The following is a 19,171-nucleotide window of genomic DNA, read 5'->3' on the forward strand; positions in this document are numbered from 1 at the left end:
TCTCATTGAGACGTATAAGATGAATGGGATGGATAGGATAGAGGTGGAGAGACTCTCCCTGCTCAGAAAGGACAGTAGGACTAGGGGGCACAGCCTCAAGATAAAGGGGGGGGGGGCGGTTTAGAACGGAGTTGAGGAGGAACTTCTTCACTCAAAGGGTGGTGAATCTCTGGAATTCTCTGCCCGTTGAAGTGGTGGAGGCTACCTCGCTAAATAATTTTAAGACGCGGGTTGATGGGTTTTTGATAAGAGAGGGGATTAAGGGTTATGGGGAGAGGGCGGGAATGTGGAACTGAGCCACGACAGATCAGCCATGATCTTATTGAATGGCGGGGCAGGCTCGAAGGACTAGATGGCCTACTCCTGCTCCTATTTCTTATGTTCTTATGTTATCCAAACAGCAATCAATTGTTCTGTGTTCACACCAGCTATCTGCTGATATGTTTGTTTCATGAAGGCACCTATTAGGTTAGCCATAAGAACAACAAAATTCTGTCCCTTTTCTTTCAAATACATAAGGAGAGAAAGGGACAAGCACGGTGAGTACCCATTCCCTCTAGCTAGAGCTTGGTCTATTGTTGTGAACGTCTGATTCCATTACTCATGTATTTTAAACCATAACTTTTAAGAATACAAACAAAGAAGAGTACTGCACAGGAACAGGCCCGTCAAGCCTGCGCCAATAACGATGCCTGCCTAAAATAACGGTTTGCACTTGGAGTCCGTATCCTTCTATTCCCATTCCATTCAAGTATTTGTCTGGTTACCCTTTAAATGCTGTTATCATACCTACTCCCACCACCTCACCAGGCAGCACATTCCAGACCACCCTCAAAAAACTTGCCTCGCATATCTCCTCTAAACTTGATCCCACACACCTTAAATCTGTTTCCTCAAGTTCTTGACTTTTCTATGCTACAAAAGAGCATCTGACAATCCAAATTGAAGATTCCAGTGTTAAATGCAAGACACATGGAAAAAACATTAAGAACCTTGTAAACAATCTTAAAGTGAATGAAAAATCAAACAGTTCAAAGGTAACCTATGTTTATCTTGCATGACAAGAGTTGGGAGTGAAAAGAACTTGGAACAATGAAGGCTCACCTCTGGGCTTGTAATGGAGTCAGACTAAATAAATAATTGACTAAATAACGATTTAATTTCTTTGTGCAGTTCCCAGATGATAAGAAGCTAGAGGCAGTTCAGAATCAAGGAATTCTCTTGGTGGAACTAGCAATTTTTGGGAAGAGGAATGTATATTCCATGAGAGATGGAAGTTAGAGACTCTAAGTTCTATTCCCAAAGTAGGCCACATTGTCATGGATATGAGCTAAGCGTTAGAAGGTTGGCATAGTGGTTAGCACTGCTGCCTCAGTGCCAGGAACCTGGGTTCAATTCTCAGTTTCGATCACTATGCACGTTCTCCCTATGCGTGCCTGGGTTTCCTCCAGGTGCTCCAGTTTCCTCCCACAGTCCAATATGCTCAGGCATCCTAAACTGCTCCTTAGTATCCCATGATACATAGATTAGATGGATTAGCCATGGTAATACGGGGTTACAAGGATAGGGTAGGGGAGAAGGCCTGTGAAAGATGTTCAAGAGTCAGTACAGATATGATGGTTGAATGGCCTCTTCTGCATTGTTGGGACTCTATGTTGACAGAGGGATTCAGCATAGATGATACCATTGAATGTCAATGAGTCATTGTTAGATTCCCTCTTGTTGGAGATGGTCATTGCCTGGCACTCGAGGCACAAGTGTTATTTGTCACTTGTCAGCCAAAAGCTGGATATTGTCCAGATCTTGCTGCGTCTGGACATAGACTGCTTTAGCATCCGACAAGTTGTCAACGGTGCTGAACATAATTTAGTCAACATCCGCACAACCATTTTCTTATGGGAGTTTTCCCTCCAATTCCAATTGACTGCAATTTTACTCAGGCTTCTGGATTCCATACTCGGTCAAATGCAGCCTTGACGTCAAGGCCAGTCACCATCACCTCTGGAGTTCAGCAATTTTGTCCATGTTTGAACCAAGGATATAATGAGGTCAGCAGTTGAGTGGGTGGTCCTGACAGAATCCAAACTGAGCATCTGTGAGCAGGTCATTGCTAAGTGCTGCTTGATAATCCCTTCCATCCTTTTACTGCTAATCAACAGTTGACTGATGGGCAGTAATTGGCCTGTCTTGTGCATGCAGGCCATGCATAAGACAGGCTGCGTGCCTTGTGCGGCCTGCACAAGGCTGTGCGATTTTCCACATTACTGGGTAAATGCCAATGTTATAGATGTACCTGAACAGCTTGGCTGGGGGGAAACGGCAAGTTTGAGATCATTAGGTTTTAGGACTATTGCTGCAAAATTGTAAGGCCCATAGCCTTTGCAACATCCAGTGCCTTCAGCAGTTTTGATATCTCGTGGAGTGAATCAAATTGGCTGAAAGCTTACATCAATGGTGCTGCAGACCTCCAGAGGAAGCCGAGATGGATCATCCACTAGCACTTGTGGCTGAAGACTGCTGCAAATTTTTCAACCTTATTTTTTGCACTGATGTGCAATGCTCTCCCATCAGTGAAGATGGCTATATTTGTGGAGTCTCCTCCCCCAGTGAAACATTGAATTGTCCACCACCATTCATGGCTGGATGTGGCAGGACCGCAGAGCTTGATTTATTGTACACAATTTATTTTTGATTTGGGATTTGTTTTGTGCTCTCATTCTGCCCAAGAATTTTAACTCCAATATATTTATGGTATCTGGTGCCACTGAAGAGGTGCAAATTGTTTAAAAAAAATCAAAAACCAAGACAAAATGACAACCCCTAGGTTCAACAGAACGAGAGCAACGAAGACTCCACAGTACCAACTTAGCACCCGATTACATACCCAGCATTATAAAAGTGATTGGGAGATTTAAATATATACTGATTAACCTCACAAGGTGGTGTAGAAGAGAGAATGGAGTTGAAATAGAACATATGCAATCCACGAGGGTTGAGGGTCAGAGGTCTGCAGATTTCCAGGGGAACTGTATGAGACAAAGCTGTGGAACATCAATAATTATTGCGTTGTCCATCCAAATTGTACTGACTGCCAAGACGGCTGTCAGGAGAAGTGAATCAATATGGAACGTAATCTCCAAGTGTTGCTTGGTTCACTTCAGTCATTAATGGCACTAAAGTGCAAACAGTTCCAACCATATATTGAAAGTCTCAGGAAAAAGTCACAATTCAATTTTAACGTTGCTAAAAATAAAGTTCACAACTCACGTTGCACCAACTGTTCGTAGCCTCAAGAAGGCTGGAGTGAACTGATAACGAACAAATCGCCCAGAACTGGAATCCATCTCCCCATTCTCATCATCATCTTCTTCCACCTCTGCAGGAAAAAAATTAAATTCAACACTTGTTCAATGTACCCATCCGGGGCAAGGAGGGGGGTGGGTGTTGTTTAGAGAGTGCACTGGAAATTCACACAAGTCTACTTCCTCTGAGTTAACGATAAGCAACTCCACAACCTCACCCCAAAAACTAAGGGTGCTGAGGCAAATTGCATCAGACCCAGCTGAGATCAGTTCATTCAGTGCAAATTGTGTTAAACTCAATTACTGAGGAATTGAGGGAGCCAAATAAAAGGACATTTTGTGCACTAGGGTAAATGCCAATTTACTAGAAAACTTAAGTACTGCACTAGTTTGTTCAAGAGTTTCCAAATAATCTACTCTCAAGCCATAGCAACTGTATAAGACCTCAAAAATCAAACAAATATTATTTAGAACACAACTAGCCCAATAACTCATTGTAATTTGATGCATTAATAGTGAGCCAGTTTATTTCAAGTGTAAATTATGTACATCAAATATTATAACATTTCAAGTAAATTGAAAAGCTCAGTAGCAAAAACAGTCACATACCTTCGGCTAGGATTACAAAGCATCAGGCAAGTAATTTGCTCATCTACAGCTGCATCTCAATTGGACCTGGATATTTTAAACTAGTTATCATTTTATAGCTTCCACAAAATATCTGTATATTCAACTGTACTAAGTTACACCTTCAGTTTTTGCAAATACGACACATTGACAAATAAAGTTTTGATTTTAAAATGGAAAATAAAGATACTTGTCACAGACTACAACTGAAAATAATTGCTTCATTGTGGCATTTAAACTTCAGAATACAACAGCCAAATACAATAGCATCGACTAGTACAGAGCTTTCCAAACTGTTGGTCATGGCCTCAATGTTATGAGATGAAAATCTGGTGTCATGGACCTTACCCCCCTCCTCCTCAAAAGCTCTATTCGTCATCCATATGGCTCTCACTCAGGGGTCACAGCAATTTAAGCCTCCAACTGGGATCACAGTGGGGAAAATGTTTGGGAAATCCGGGACTAGTGGGACCAAGAAAACAGTGGAAAATAAATAAAAACTGTACAAATTTAAACAGAAGTCAGAATATGTTGAGAGCGCGAAAAAAAATAGATGGAACAAGCAGTGCTTTCAAAACAGGTTTATCAAAGTTCCAATTAAAAGCCATTGAAGCACTGACCAAAGTCAGCTGTGTTAAAAATCACTGTTCTTCAGTTGAGTCATACAGACGTTAACTCTCTCTCCACAAATGCTGCCAGACAGCTTTCTAGCATCCACATCAATTTTGCTTTTGTGCGCTAAACCATATTAATGGGTTATGTGCATAAAAGTCATCTAAAACCCTTTCACCTAATACTGTGCAGGAGTCTGCTCCCAAGTGGCAACATACCTGAAGCTGGTGGCTTGGCAATCTCAAACAAAACAGTCCCAGTTTCCATGTCGCGAATTTTAAAACGTGTGAAGTCAATGTTGTAAATATTATCTTCCGGCTTGCACAAGTAGGCTGAAAGAAAGAAATTTTTAATGTCTTTTTTTAAAACTGTATTGATATAACAATAGCATCAAAGACATGTAGAACCATATGACGCGACTAGAATATCGCACGTCAATTGTGTTTATTTAATGACTTAGTTGAAGCAACCGTGATGGCACATCCAAAATATTCACTGGACACCAAGAAAGCTGGGTCAATCTGCAGGAAGCACATCATAAGGGCATAGTTGCAAAAGCTTTTGAACAAATTATGAAGACTATTATGACTACTTTTGCTTATTTACTTGGAATTTTACAGGCCATAAAGACAATAAATCACAAAAAATAGGAAGCATCCTTTGAATTTGAGCTAGTTACAAAGTACAGATTAGCAGAATGCTTGTGTTGAACTAATCTGACCAATCTCCTTGTCCACTTGAGCCTTCCACTACTGACTCTTTGGACTGGGCCAGCCAAGCAGTTCTCATTCTTCAAGTTTCTGTTCACTTGCAATTAAGGCCCATTAATTTATACTGGATGATTTTAATCAGGGCCATGGCAGAAACCTGGCTGAAAAGATGACATCCTAATGTTTAAAGAAAGCTACCCCACTTAGCTACATCTTCCTCCACTTGCAACATGCCACCCCACCCCCAAAAGTTGCAACTTTTCCTAAACCTCTTGGAAATAAGACAGGAACAGAGGCTCAAATACTCAGGGGAAACATTTCCAGAGCATCATCTCATTCCTGCAAAACGAGATCAGAATTTGACCAGTACTGCTTGGAGACATCTCCCATAGCAGACCTACAAACGCTTCCAACATTTGGTGGGAGACCCAAGCACAAGTAAATGATATGTGCAATGTTTTACAGCTGAACTTTGTTTTTCACATGAACATAAGAACATAACATAAGAACATAAGAAATAGGAGCAGGAGTAGGCCATCTGGCCCCTCGAGCCTGCCCTGCCATTCAATAAGATCATGGCTGATCTGTCGTGGCTCAGTTCCACATTCCCGCCCTCTCCCCATAACCCTTAATCCCCTCTCTTATCAGAAACCCACATGGCATTGTTTCCCTCAATTTGGTGGATTTTGACAAAAACACAGTTGCAGCAATATCTGTAGTAGTGGCTGGGACTGGTAGAGTTGTTGCAGCAAAATGTTCCTGAGTTGATCATGAGGGAAAAAGGTTGGTGGAAATGATGGTGTGAGGGGTGCGTTTGAAGGAAAGAGAAGCAAATGAAAAGAATTCTTCGTTCTGAGATTCTGATCTTACTAATCAGGCTGCTTGTTGGCTAACATCCAAGTGGAAAGTTTTGAGTTAACAACAGTGTGACAGGAACATCAAGATGGTGGGAGTAGCTTAGAAGAATTGGGCAATAATATCAGGAGATAGATCTCAGAAATACATATAATGTAAATAATACTTGAGAGGCAAGATAGGAGATAAAAACACAAACTTAAGTTTCATTAGTGTCACAAGTAGGCTTACATTAATACAGCAATGAAGTTGCTGTGAAAATCCCCAAGTCATCACACTCGTGCCTGTTCGGGTACATATAGCCTGGCCAATGCATCTAATCAGCACATCTTTCGGCCTGTGGGAGGAAACCGGAGCACCGAGGAAATCCGTCTTGTACACAAAAGGCAGGACAAATCCAACCTCGCCAATTACTGCCCAGTCTACTCTCGATCATCAGTAAAAGTGATCAACAATGCTATCAAGCAGCACCTGCTCAGAAACACCCAGTTTCGGTTCTGCCAGGATCACTCAGTTCCTGACTTCATTACAGCCTTGGTTGAAACATGGACAAAAGAGCTAAATTCCAGAGGTGAGATGAGTGTGACAGCTCTTGACAGTTGAATTTGACCAAGTGTGGCATCAAGGAGACCTTGCGAAACTGCAATGAATGGGTAGCAGGGGGGGCAAACTCTCCATTGGTTGCAATCACATCTAGACTACATAGAAAGATGGTTGTGGAGGGCGAGTCCCTCAGGGTAGTGTCCTATGCCCAAACACTTCAGCTGCTTCATTAATGACCATCCCTCCATCATAATGTCTCAAGTGGGAATGTTCGCTCCGTCCACAAACATCCACTCCCTCCAACATCGATGCTCAGTAACAGCAGTGTGTACTATCTACAAGCTGCACTTCAACAATTCAAAGATCCTTAGACAGTACCTTCCAAACCCACGACAACTTCCCATCTAGAAGGGCAAGGGCAGCAGATGAACGGGACTACCACCACCTGCAAGTTCCCCTCCAAGCCATTTCATTATTCTGATTTAGAAATGTATCACCGTTCCTTTGCAGTCACTGGGTCAAAAATCCTGGAATTACCCTCCCTTATGGCATTGAGAATCAACCCACAGCACAGACTGCAGCAATTCAAGGAGGCAGCTCATCAACTTCTCATGGGCAAGTAGGGACAGGCAATAAATGCTGGCCAGCCAAAGACAACCATGTCCCATGCGTGAATAAAAACCACTACACATCTTTTCTATTATAAACTGCATTTGGAGAATAATTCTGCAGCACGATTTGCTTTTTCTTAAAGAAAACACATTGCCAAGAATAGGTGGAAAATCTTCCCCAGTCAGGAAAGCCAGTGACCACCTCCCTGCCCACAATCCCCATTTATCCCCTCCCGTCTCCCATTTATCACCTGCCTCCCCATCTGCCCACAAACCCCATTTTATCCCCTCCCCATCTCTTCTTCCATTTATACCCTTCCCCCCCATCTCCTCTTCGCCCATTTATCCCCTCCATTTATTCTCACACACTTCTCTTCCCATTTCACCCCTTGCCTCATTTATTCCTCCTCATCCACCAGCCCCCCCTTATACCCCATTGATTCCAATTCTGCCCCTTATTCCAATTTTCTCCCCTTAGCCTCCAGTCCCTCCAATCTCCCTGGCCCTCCCTCATCCCTTCTCCCCCCTGAATCACCTGTCCATTTATTCTCTTCTCCATACCCCCACCCCACCTACTGTTTATTCTCTCTCTCTATCCACCCTACCCAAGTGCTTAAAAACTGCAAGTGTTTTAAAATGTGGTGGAAAACCCTTGCAAAGCAAGTCCTTTTGGTTGCCCTCTGTTTTTCTTGCCGGAGACAACACAAGGGATAAAAAGAAACAAAATTCCAACTACTGATTTTTTTTGAATTTCAATTCTTTTCATTAGTTAGATGGATCAAATTGATTAAAACATATGAAATTATTATTCATCAGGAAAAAAATGAATCCTTTTATCAATCGAGTTAACTTCCTGCAGCTAACGAAGTTTTGCAAGACAAGGGGGCTCGAGATTTCTCATTTCTCCATGGAACAAACTTACACTCTGCGATCTACCGATTTATAGATTGTGCTGTACATCTATCCACAAACCTCAGAGACCATCAAATTGAATGATATAATCCCAACAGTACAAAAAGGCCATTCGGCCCATCAAGTTGACACCAACCACAATCCCACCCAGGCCCTATTCTGGTAACCCCACACATTTACTCTGCTAATCCCCTAACAGTAGGGTCAATTTAGCACAGCCTTGGACTGTGGGAGGAAACACGCATGTGTGCGCACAAGCAGAGTAGTTCACCCATCTGCGTAGGGCACTGCACTACAGGACGTTTAAGTGTGTTGAAATAAAGCAAACGTTGAGTACCTATAACAGCAGCTTTCAAACAAGTATGGAGCCAGTAACAATGAGTACAATCAATATTGAAATACAACACCACACCGTTAATGACAACTGGCGAGTTCAACATCCATATTACATCAGAACAGCAGACCAGCTTTCCAGTTGGATGCATCAACTGCACTGACTGCTCAGCAATGGACTTAAATTTATTTGTTCGTGTCACAAGTAGGCTTACATTAACACTGCAATGAAGTTGCTGTGAAAATCCCCTAGTCGCCACACTCTGGCACCTGTTCAGATACACTGAGGGAGAATTTAACATGGCCAATGCACCTAACCAGCATGTCTTTCAGACCGTGGGAGCAAGCTGCAGCACCCGGAGCAAATCATGCAGACATAGGGAGAACGTGCACACTCCACACAGGCAGTGACCCAAATCAATGAGGAATTGAAAATCAGCTCTTATGACAGGTATTTTTAGTAAGACAGAAGCAAAATACTGCAGTTACTGCAAGTCTGAAACAAAAGTCAGAAAATTATGCAAATACACCAGGTTGGGCATCATTTGTTAAGACAGAAATAAGGGTTAAAATTCTGATTGATTGCCTTTTTACGAACATGTAGATTTGGAGCAGGAGTAAGTCTTTTGAGCCTGCTACACCAATTGATGAGATCATGGTTGATCTGACAATGGCCTCTAGTTCCTTGTCCTATACTGGTTGACTTCTTGTCAACGTTAAGTGGCAAAGTTCTTGTTTTTAATCTGTCTCTCCTACTTCTGGTCTGTCCCACAAGGGGAAAAACCCTTTCAGCATCCACCCTGTCAAGTCCCCTCAGAATCTTACATATTCCAATAAGATTAGTTCTCATTCTTCCAGACCCTAATAGTGTAAGCCCATTAAACTGTTCAAACTTTCTTCAGGAAGATAACTCCCTTTGGTCAAGTGAACCTTCTGTGAACTAGTTCCAATGCAATGATATCCTTTGTTAAAATTAGGAGACCAAAACTGTGCAAGTACTTTAGATATGGTTTCACCAATGGCCTGTATAACAAAATGAAATCTTTCCCTATTTATATTTCATTTCCCTTGCAACTATAATCACTTGCTTAACCTACATACTAACTTTTATGCAATTCATATCCTACAAATCCAGATTCCTCCATCATGCAGTCTCTCTCCATTTAAATAATATGCTTTTCTATTCTTCCTGTTTGTCCAAAAAAAGTTAGCATTAAGTGGGAAAATGTTTCACCTGCCAACATTTTGCTCAATCACTTCAGTTCCTCTTCAGCTTTCTTGCATCCTCTTCACAAGTTGATCTCCTTTTTATCTTTCTGTCACCAGTAAATTTAATAAGTTTTACATTTGTCCCTTCATCCAAATCATTGGTATAGATGGTTGAGGTTCCAGCACTGATCCTTACACAACTCCACCATTTTCATCTTGCCAATCAAAAATTTTTAATCCCTATCCTCTCATTCCTGCAAGTTAACTAATCTTCTATCCACGCTAATACATCACCAGGATTTTTTTTAAAGAATGGGGAGGTGTGACCTGCAGGATGTAGCAAATGGGTTGCCTGGTAAATTCTCACTGCCCTATATTCTTAGTATGTTCAAAATAGAACACAATGTTCTGTGATCCTGTTCAAAGAAAGCATGGGATGTTCTGTTTATAGCGCTCATTTTGTAGAAGGCAGTATGACAATGACAGTTGACACAGCCAGCATGAGAACTTTTGAAAAACTTGGTATTGCCTGATACAGTTCATATTATGTTCACTTTATGAAAAGGTAAGAAGAATTATGTTTTTTTTAATGTACAGTAAATCCCATTTACACTGCAACCGCAACAGCAATACTGCAACTTGCCTGGTCAGTGGACTCCGTCCAAGTCTCGAAATTCCCGCCATAAAGGCAGACTACAACTGGAGTTTGACAGTATTGTCATTATCTCATTTATCCCATCTGCATAAAAATACTTTGCTGAATTAATTTCCAAACGAGATGACATCTGCAGAACAGGAAAACCTTAGACTTGTAAAATTATGGACTTAAGATAGATGCAGCAAGACGTTGTCATTGAGGTGACATGTTCCACCTACCAGGGAAGTCTATTGATGGGATGGAGATAGAGTGAGATAATAGGCGACTGCTCAATTAAGTTTCCACCTAAATGCAGCACATTGCTCTGAATTCCAAACTGCATCTTAAATGAGAAATTTGTCACAACTAAATGGCGGTTGATCTTTGTGCTTGGTTGGTGCACATGAGCGTACTGTCTGACTTCCAACATTTGTTTTGAATGTCTATGTTGACAAGAGGAGCTTGAAAAAAATACTGATACTAATTTCCTGTGTCAGAACATGGCCTGAATAAAATGGACCTGAAATGGATGCCCAATATTTAATTATACTGCATAACATCAGCACAAAGTGCAAAGATCGCATTTCATTACACATCACGTGAAGTGAGTCGTGAAAGATGGCTGTTTGGTAAAAGTGTGTCCCTGAAAAAAAGTTTGAAAAACATTGCCCCACACCATAAGTTTGAATTTTGCTTGGTAATTTCAACCTGGCAATTTGTCAAATGCTCTCTGGAGATACAAATGCACCACATTTTCAAGTTCTCCTTTATCCACATTCCATGTTACTTTAACAAGCTCCAATAAATTGGTCAAATAAAATTTCCCTCTGCCCCAGAATTAAGGTTTAAGCAACCTGTTATAATATCCTTATTTCCTCAGTGTCACCAGTAGGCTTACATTAACACTGCAATGAAGTTACTGTAAAAATCCCCTAGCCACCACACTCTGATGACTGTTCAGATACAGTGAAGGAGATTTAGCATGACCAGTGCAGCTAACCAACACGTCGTTCAGACTGTGGGAGGAAACCAGAGCACCCAGAAGTAAGAACGTAAGAACATAAGAAATAGGAGCAGGAGTAGGCCATCTAGTCCTTCGAGCCTGCCCCGCCATTCAATAAGATCATGGCTGATCTGTTGTGGCTCAGTTCCACATTCCCGCCCTCTCCCCATAACCCTTAATCCCCTCTTATCAAAAACCCATCAACCCGCATCTTAAAAATATTTAGTGAGGTAGCCTCCACCACTTCAACGGGCAGAGAATTCCAGAGATTTACCACCCTTTGAGTGAAGAAGTTCTTCCTCAACTCTGTTCTAAACCGTCCCCCCCCTTTATCTTGAGGCCGTGCCCCCTAGTCCTACTGTCCTTTGAGCAGGAAGAGTCTCTCCACCTCTATCCTATCCATCCCATTCATCATATGTCTCAATGAGATCTCCCCTCATTCTTCTAAAGCCTAGTTTATTCAGCCTCTCCTCATAGCTCAACCCCCTCAACTCCAGCATCAGCCTAGTAAACCTCCTCTGCACTCCCTCCAAGGCCAAAATATCCTTGCGTAAGTACGGCGCCCAAAACTGCACACAGTACTCCAGCTGCGGCCTCACCAATGCCCTATACAGCTGCAGCAAGACCTCCCTACTTTTATATTCAATCCCCCTCACTATGAAGGCCAGCATCCCATTCGCCTTCCTGACCACCTGCAAGCTGGGTTTTTGCGACTCATGCACAAGGACCCCGAGGTCCCTCTGCACCGTCGCCTGCTGCAGTTTTTCGCCAAGTAAGTAATAATCCTTCCTACCATTATTCCTACCAAAGTGGACCACCTCGCACTTGCCAACATTAAATTCCATTTGCCAGTTCCTGGCCCATTCGCCCAGCCTATCTAGATCCTTCTGCAGACTCTCCACACCCTCCGCACAATTTGCTGTTCCACCAATCTTGGTGTCATCAGCAAATTTCAACATCATACACTCGGTTCCCTCCTCCAGATCATCTATATAAATGGTAAATAGCTGAGGCCCCAGCACCGACCCCTGGGGCACTCCACTAGTCACCAACCGCCAATCCGAATAGCACCCATTGACCCCCACTCTCTGCCTCCTATTTGACAACCAATCCTCTATCCACGCTAACACCCTACCCCCAACTCCATGTCCCCTAACCTTCTGCAATAACCTCGAGGTACCTTGTCAAACGCCTTCTGAAAATCAAGAAAGACCACATCCACCGGCTCTCCTCTATCCACCGCCCTAGACACATCCTCATAGAACTCCAGTAAATTTGTCAGACACGACTTCCCCTTAACGAAACCGTGCTGCGTCTGCTCTATCAAGCAATTCCCCTCAAGATGCCTCGCTATTTCCTCCTTGATGACGGATTCTAACATTTTACCTACAACAGACGTTAAACTAACCGGCCTATAATTCCCTGCCTTTTGCCTGGCACCCTTCTTAAACAACGGCGTAACATTAGCCGCTTTCCAATCTTCTGGCACTTCCCCAGAATCCAGCGACGTCTGGAAAATAACCACCAAGGCATCCACTATCACCTCCGCCATTTCTTTCAGAACCCTCGGATGCATTCCATCCGGTCCTGGGGACTTGTCCACAATCAGCCCCTCCAGTCTGTCGAGCACCGCCTCTCTAGTAACAATAATGTCATTGAGACCCTCCAGTCCTACCACCTTTCCATCTCTAACACCCGGCAAATTATCCACGTCCTCCTCCGTGAAGACCGAAACAAAAAAGTTATTCAAGACCTCAGCCATTTTCCCATCCCCTACCACTAAGTCCCCCTTCTCATCCTCTAAGGGTCCAACGTTCACCCTAGCCAGCCTCTTCCTTTTTATATACTTACAAAAACTCTTGCTATCCTTTTTTATATTAAGCGCTAGCCCAGCTTCATAGTTTCTCCTACCCTTCTTTATCAACTTCTTTGTCAATCTTTGTTGACATTTAAACCTCTCCCAATCCTCTACTCTTAGCTACTCTAAACACCTCCGCTTTTAATTTAACACTTTCCTTCACCTCCTTCGTTATCCACGGCTTATTACCTCTCCTCCTACGGTCCTTTTTGACCGTCGGAATAAATTTCAGCTGAGCACCAAGAAAGATCTCCTTAAAGATCCTCCACTGCTCCTCAGCACACCTACCTTCCAATGCGCTCCCCCAGTCCACATTCGCCAATTCTTCTCTCATCCTACCGTACTCCCCTCTGTTCAAACAAAGGACGCGTGTCTGGGAACCCACTTTCTCCTCCTCCACCTGCACCAGAAACTCCACCATACAATGATCGCTCTCCCCAAGAGGATCCTTCACCGCAAGGTCCCTAATTCTACCCGCCTCATTACATAACACCAGATCCAAGATAGCTCGCTCCCTCGTCGGCTCCAACACACACTGTTCAAGGAAACTATCCCGGCAGCATTCCAAGAACTCCTCCTCAAGCCCACCGCGTCCAACATGGGTCGACCAATCAATATGTAGATTGAAATCCCCCATAATTACGGCCGTCCCATTCCTGCACGCCGCACTTATTTGCGCGTTAACAGCCCGCCCCACCTCCAGATCATTATTCGGGGGCCTATAGACGACACCCACCAGCGTCTTCCTTTGCTGTTCCTAATCTCTACCCACAACGATTCCACTTTCTGCTCCTTGGCTCCAATATCATCCCTTGCAGACTGTAGCATTTTCTAGCAGATTCTAGTAATAGCAGATTCTAGCATTTTCCTCATGACTCTGGCTTCTAGTTTCTTGCTTTCTGTCTTATTTTCTTGGAGTATTACAATATTCATTATTTTCCATTCTGATCAGACCTTGCCAGAATCCAGGGAATCTGTAAAATTACAAACTCATGTACTACATCAGCAACAACTAAACACCTTTGGAGGACCTGGGGATTTGTCAGCCTTCAGTTCGAAAATAAACATCCCAGTATCCTTTTCTTTGTGATTGTAATTGTTTTAAGTCCCTTCTGCCTTTTCACCTTTGATCTCAATTATTTCTGGGGCTTTAGTGTCTTCTATAGAGAGATTGTGATTGACTAATTTTTAATAGTTCTTTGAGGAAGTGACATGCAACGTGGATAAATGGGAACCGGCAAGTGTACTTAGATTTCCAGAAGCGATGACTTAACTCTGCTAATTTCTTATCGCCACCCAGTGATTCAACATCTTGATTTTTTAAAAGGTCATCTCTCTCTCTTATTGACTAATTTTTCCCTCAATTCCCAGAGCTCGCCTACCCTTTTCTCGACCTGTTCTTTTCAAATGTCACGAAGCCTTGAATATTAAGGTCCCAGCCTTAATCATCTTGCAACCATGTCTCTATAATGGCTATTGGATCATACATATTTCTATTTGAAACGACAATTTACCCTTATGAATTCTAGGCACATTGAGCCTTTAGTTCTATTTTTATACTCTTTGCAACTTCTGGCCTTATGCACTAGCCAACTCAACTCTGTATGCTCTGTCCTTCATGTCCTTCTGATTATCATTATTCTTACTGCTACATCACTTTCCTGCCTTATCCTCTCCCTTCGATTCATCACACCTTCCCTCACTTGACCCTTTGCCCCCACTATATGGATAGAGCCGTGAGGCGGCTTATAGTGTGTTAGCATTTATTAACCCCCCTAATTAACAGGGGATTTGAGTTTAAGAGCCACGAGGTTATGCTGCAACTATACCCACACGTTGGTGAGACCACATTTGGAAGATTGTGTTCAGTTCTGGTCACCTCGTTATGAGGAGGATGTGGAAGCATTTGATAGTGCGCAGAGGAGATTTACCAGGATGCTGCCTGGTTTGGAGGGTAGGCCTTACAAGGAAAGGTTGAGGGAGCTGGGGCTTTTCTCTTTAGAGCGGAGGAGGATGAGAGGCGACTTAGAGGTTTATAAGATGATGAGGGGGATAGATAGAGTGGACGCGCAGAGACTATTTCTTCGGATGGATGTAGCTGGTTCATGGTGGGCGATATAGGAGGGACATCCAAGCTAGATTCTTTACTCAGAGGTCGTTGGAGTGTGGAATAGAATGCCTGCTGTGATAGTGGAGTCGGACACTTTAGGAACTTTCAAGCAGTTATTGGATAGGCACATGGAGCACTCCAGAATTAAAGGGAGGGGATAGCTTGATCTTGGGATTGGACATAGCTCGGCACAACATTGAGGGCCGAAGGGCCTGTACTGTGTTGTAATGTTCTATGTCTATGTTCTATTTAGCTTAAAACTCTCAATTGTCCTAGTCATACAGCACAGGAATATTGGTTCCATGACAGTTCAGGTGAAGGCTGTACCAAACATTTCATCTCATTTTCTGGAGTATTATGTCAGCGCCTCATGAATCAAGACCAATTTCTCTAACACTAATCTTTGAGCCATGCATTCAACACTCTAATCCTACCTACCCTGTGCCAATTTGCCCATGGTTTTGGAAACAGATTCCTTACTGTGACACTAAACCAGCAGTTACTACCAGCTTGCTGAAGCACACTGTTGTGAGCCCACCCCTCTAGTTTCAAATGTGAAATTTAGTTTAAATCAGGGCCATTGCATTTCATGAGATTACAAAAGAACCTCAACTCAAATCAGAAACATCAGCGTTATTGCAATCAACCAAGTTACCAGAATGTTGTAGTGATTATGTTTTAATTTCTTTTTTATTATTTTAAGGGCATGTGAGCATCACTAGCTAGGTCAGCATTTTCTTTTACTGCCCATCCCCAATTGTCCACGAGAAGGTGGCGATGAATCACTTTTTTAATCCATTGCAGTCCGTGTAATTATAGGGTGCACCGACAGCACTGTTAGCAAGACAGTTCTAGGATTTTGACCCAGCAGTGAAGGAACAGCAATATAGTTCCAAGTCAGGATGATCTGTGACTTGGGAGTGGGACCTGCAGGTTGTGCTATTCCCATGCATCTGCTGTCCTTGCCCTTCTGGGCTGGCAGAGATTGTAGGTTTGGAAGGTACTGTTGAAGGAGCCTTGGTAAGTTGCTGGCAATGCCTCTTGCAGATGTTTCTCACTGCTGCCATTGTGCATAAGTGGTGGAGGGAGTGGTTTTTGAAGGTCATGAACAGGTTGCCAATCAAGCAGGCTGCTTTGTCCTGGGTGGGTGAGTGCTGTTGGAATTGTACTCATTCAGGCAAATAGAAGTGCATCTCATCACACTCCAGACTGGTGCCTCGTGGACAGGTTTTGCAGAGTGAGATGGTGAGCAGCTCAGCACAGAATTCCCAGCCTCTGGCCTATCCTTATAGCCGCAGTATTTCTATGGCTCGTCCAGTTCAGTTAATGGAGGTTTCCATGATGGCAATGCTACTTAATGCCATGAGGAGATGACTGGATTCTCTTGCTAGAGATGGCCATTACCTGGCACTGTGTGCTGCAAATGTTACTTGCCACTTATCAGCCCAAGCCTGAACATCATCCAGGTCTTGATGCACATGGCTCCAGACTGTTTCAGTTTTGAGTCCAGAATGGTACTGTACATTGGGAATGGTTCCTGACAATTGATCGTGCATCTCTAGTCCCCATTTAATTTTTAACTAAACCAAAATCTGAAAGGAACTGAATACTTGAACACTGATACAAAAGTGATCAAAACTAAAAACGTCAAAATGCTTACCCTCAACATTTTACAGCTGGAACGTTTTTACCCCCTTGCTGCAACCTTCTAAGTATCATCATACTGCACAAGTCAACCAAGTGTTAGCAAAGTCCACAGTTGACCAGTCTAACTATTCCAAAAGAAAATTTAACATTCAGTTACAACAAAGTTGGTGAATTATCACTACTGTGTGTCATCTTGTTAAGGCAATCTCTGGTCATTTTCTTACATCACAAACCTCCCAATCCCACTTCTTCCTATATCTGTCCTTAAAAAACTCTCCTTCGAGCACTTAACACTGCAGTTTCAAATTCACTTTTATCTATTCCTGGTCTTCAATTCATCACGACATTGCTGCTACATTTATTTGCAAAATTCCAATCTGCCACCTTCACTGCCTTTGTTGCCAGAATTACCCTCACTTGCCTTAAGCTCACATGGCATGCGCCTTATCTCTGCTCTATTAGGTCCAAAGGACACAGCTTTATATGCAAAAACACAGTTGTGATGACCTCCATTTCTGCAGCCTTCCCCAGACATATTTGCATTCAAACTTTTTCCCTTCATGTCTGACCTCTTGTGAATCCCTCATTCCATCATTAGACCATCGATAGCCGTGCCTTCAGGTGAGTGTAAAAGCTGTGGCATTCTCTGTAAACCTCCCCACACCTCAATTTTTTTATTCCTTCATGGAATGTGCGTATCACTGGTTGGGCCAGCATTAAGTGCCCTCTGGGGAGGGCAATAAAGAGTCAACCACATTGCTGTGTATGTGGAATTACATGCAAGGCAAACCAGACCTTGAAGCATGGCATATTCGTTTCCCGAGGACATAAGTGAACCAGATGGGTTTTTACAACCAATAGTTTCATGGGCATTAACATTCAAATTTCATCATCTGCCATTGTGGGATTTGCACCTGGATCCGCAGAGCATTACCCGAGGTCACTGGGTTACTGGTCCAGTGACAATACCACTATGCCGATATCTACCTGGAAAGGTTATACTCCAATCCTTACATTCTACCTCTTTGATCAAAGTCATTTGCCTGGATATCTCCTCCTTTAGCTTTATGCAAAAAAAATATTGACGTGGCTCTTGCTAACCATCTTTGTTATATCACAACATAACCATGTAGGTTGCTGCCAAAGAGAAAAGCTAAAACATCAAAACTTATTAGCTCTTCCCCATTTTTAAAAAATTCAATGCTGGTGGGAGACCATCTAATTGTATACCCTTCATTAACTTCAGATCAAAGCATTTTGTGTAGAGATGACACACTTTCATATAAATTCTTCAAGTTATATGGAAGAGTGAAGTCAGAGTGTCAAAGCCAACATGGCACAATGAGGCAGCACAGAATTGTGTTCTTTTGTTTATTAAGAAACCAGCATCTCTGTTGATTGACTCATCTCGTGGTTGGAGGGAGGATGGCGGAATGGTGTTCCCCACTGCTTGATAAATTGAATGTTGTATGGAAGGCAAAAGATTTCTGTGACAGCAAACCCATTGAACATTTTACTGCCTTCCAAATTGATCCTGGGACAAAATCTACCCAGGAGCCAATTTAAAAAGTGGATTTCATATGACTACTCAAATCCAATTGCTCGGACGAACAGGTTTTTTTGCAAGCAGACAAGGGGCTTTTATACTGTGCTGTCGCAAGGTTTAATGCCTCACTAAATCACATGATTAAAAATAAATTTGTAGAGGCTAGTCAGACGCAGTTTCTAATCTCAGCATAATCCACACCTTTCATTTATACAGATCTTTTTATGTAATAAATACCCAAACAGATTTAACAGAGACATTCTTAAAAAAAAGCATGAGCCACCTAAGATGATACTGGGATGGATGATCAAAAGCTTGACAAACAAGTTGGCCATAAGGAGTGCCTTAAGGAGGTGAGTTAAAGTGGGGTGGAGATGTTTAGAAAGGAATTCAAGAAGTTTGGGCTGTATGCAGCTAAAAGACATGGCCAATGGTGGAACAGTTAAAATTCAACAATGCTAGAGGTTGGAGGGAGAGGACAACAGGTATAACAGGTTTGTGGGACTGGAAAACATTAGAGTATGAGGGATACTTTTGAAGGATTTGAAAACAAGGATGTGAGTTTTAAAATCAAGGCATTATTTAACCGGGAACCAGTGGAGATGAGTGACTGCTAATTGTGCCAGTGAGGATTGAGGTAGTTTCAGATTACCTCA

General features: G+C 42.7%; 1 protein-coding gene across 3 annotated transcripts in view; it reads right to left on the reverse strand.

The window, feature by feature from the left end:
• The window catches only part of unc119b (unc-119 lipid binding chaperone B), a 62,400-nt gene that overhangs the window by 21,794 nt on the left and 21,435 nt on the right, over window positions 1-19,171 (reverse strand). For all 3 annotated transcript variants that reach the window (XM_080208445.1, XM_080208447.1, XM_080208446.1), the window contains exons 2-3: window positions 4,760-4,873; window positions 3,268-3,376 (exon numbers count right to left, since the gene is read on the reverse strand). In XM_080208445.1, coding sequence (XP_080064571.1) covers window positions 3,268-3,376; window positions 4,760-4,873 — 223 coding nt within the window. The remainder of the gene's footprint in view (window positions 1-3,267; window positions 3,377-4,759; window positions 4,874-19,171) is intronic.

The sequence above is a fragment of the Carcharhinus amblyrhynchos genome, chromosome 20, assembly GCF_965287045.1.
Source record: "Carcharhinus amblyrhynchos chromosome 20, sCarAmb.v2.hapA, whole genome shotgun sequence".
NCBI classification, from domain to species: domain Eukaryota; kingdom Metazoa; phylum Chordata; class Chondrichthyes; order Carcharhiniformes; family Carcharhinidae; genus Carcharhinus; species Carcharhinus amblyrhynchos.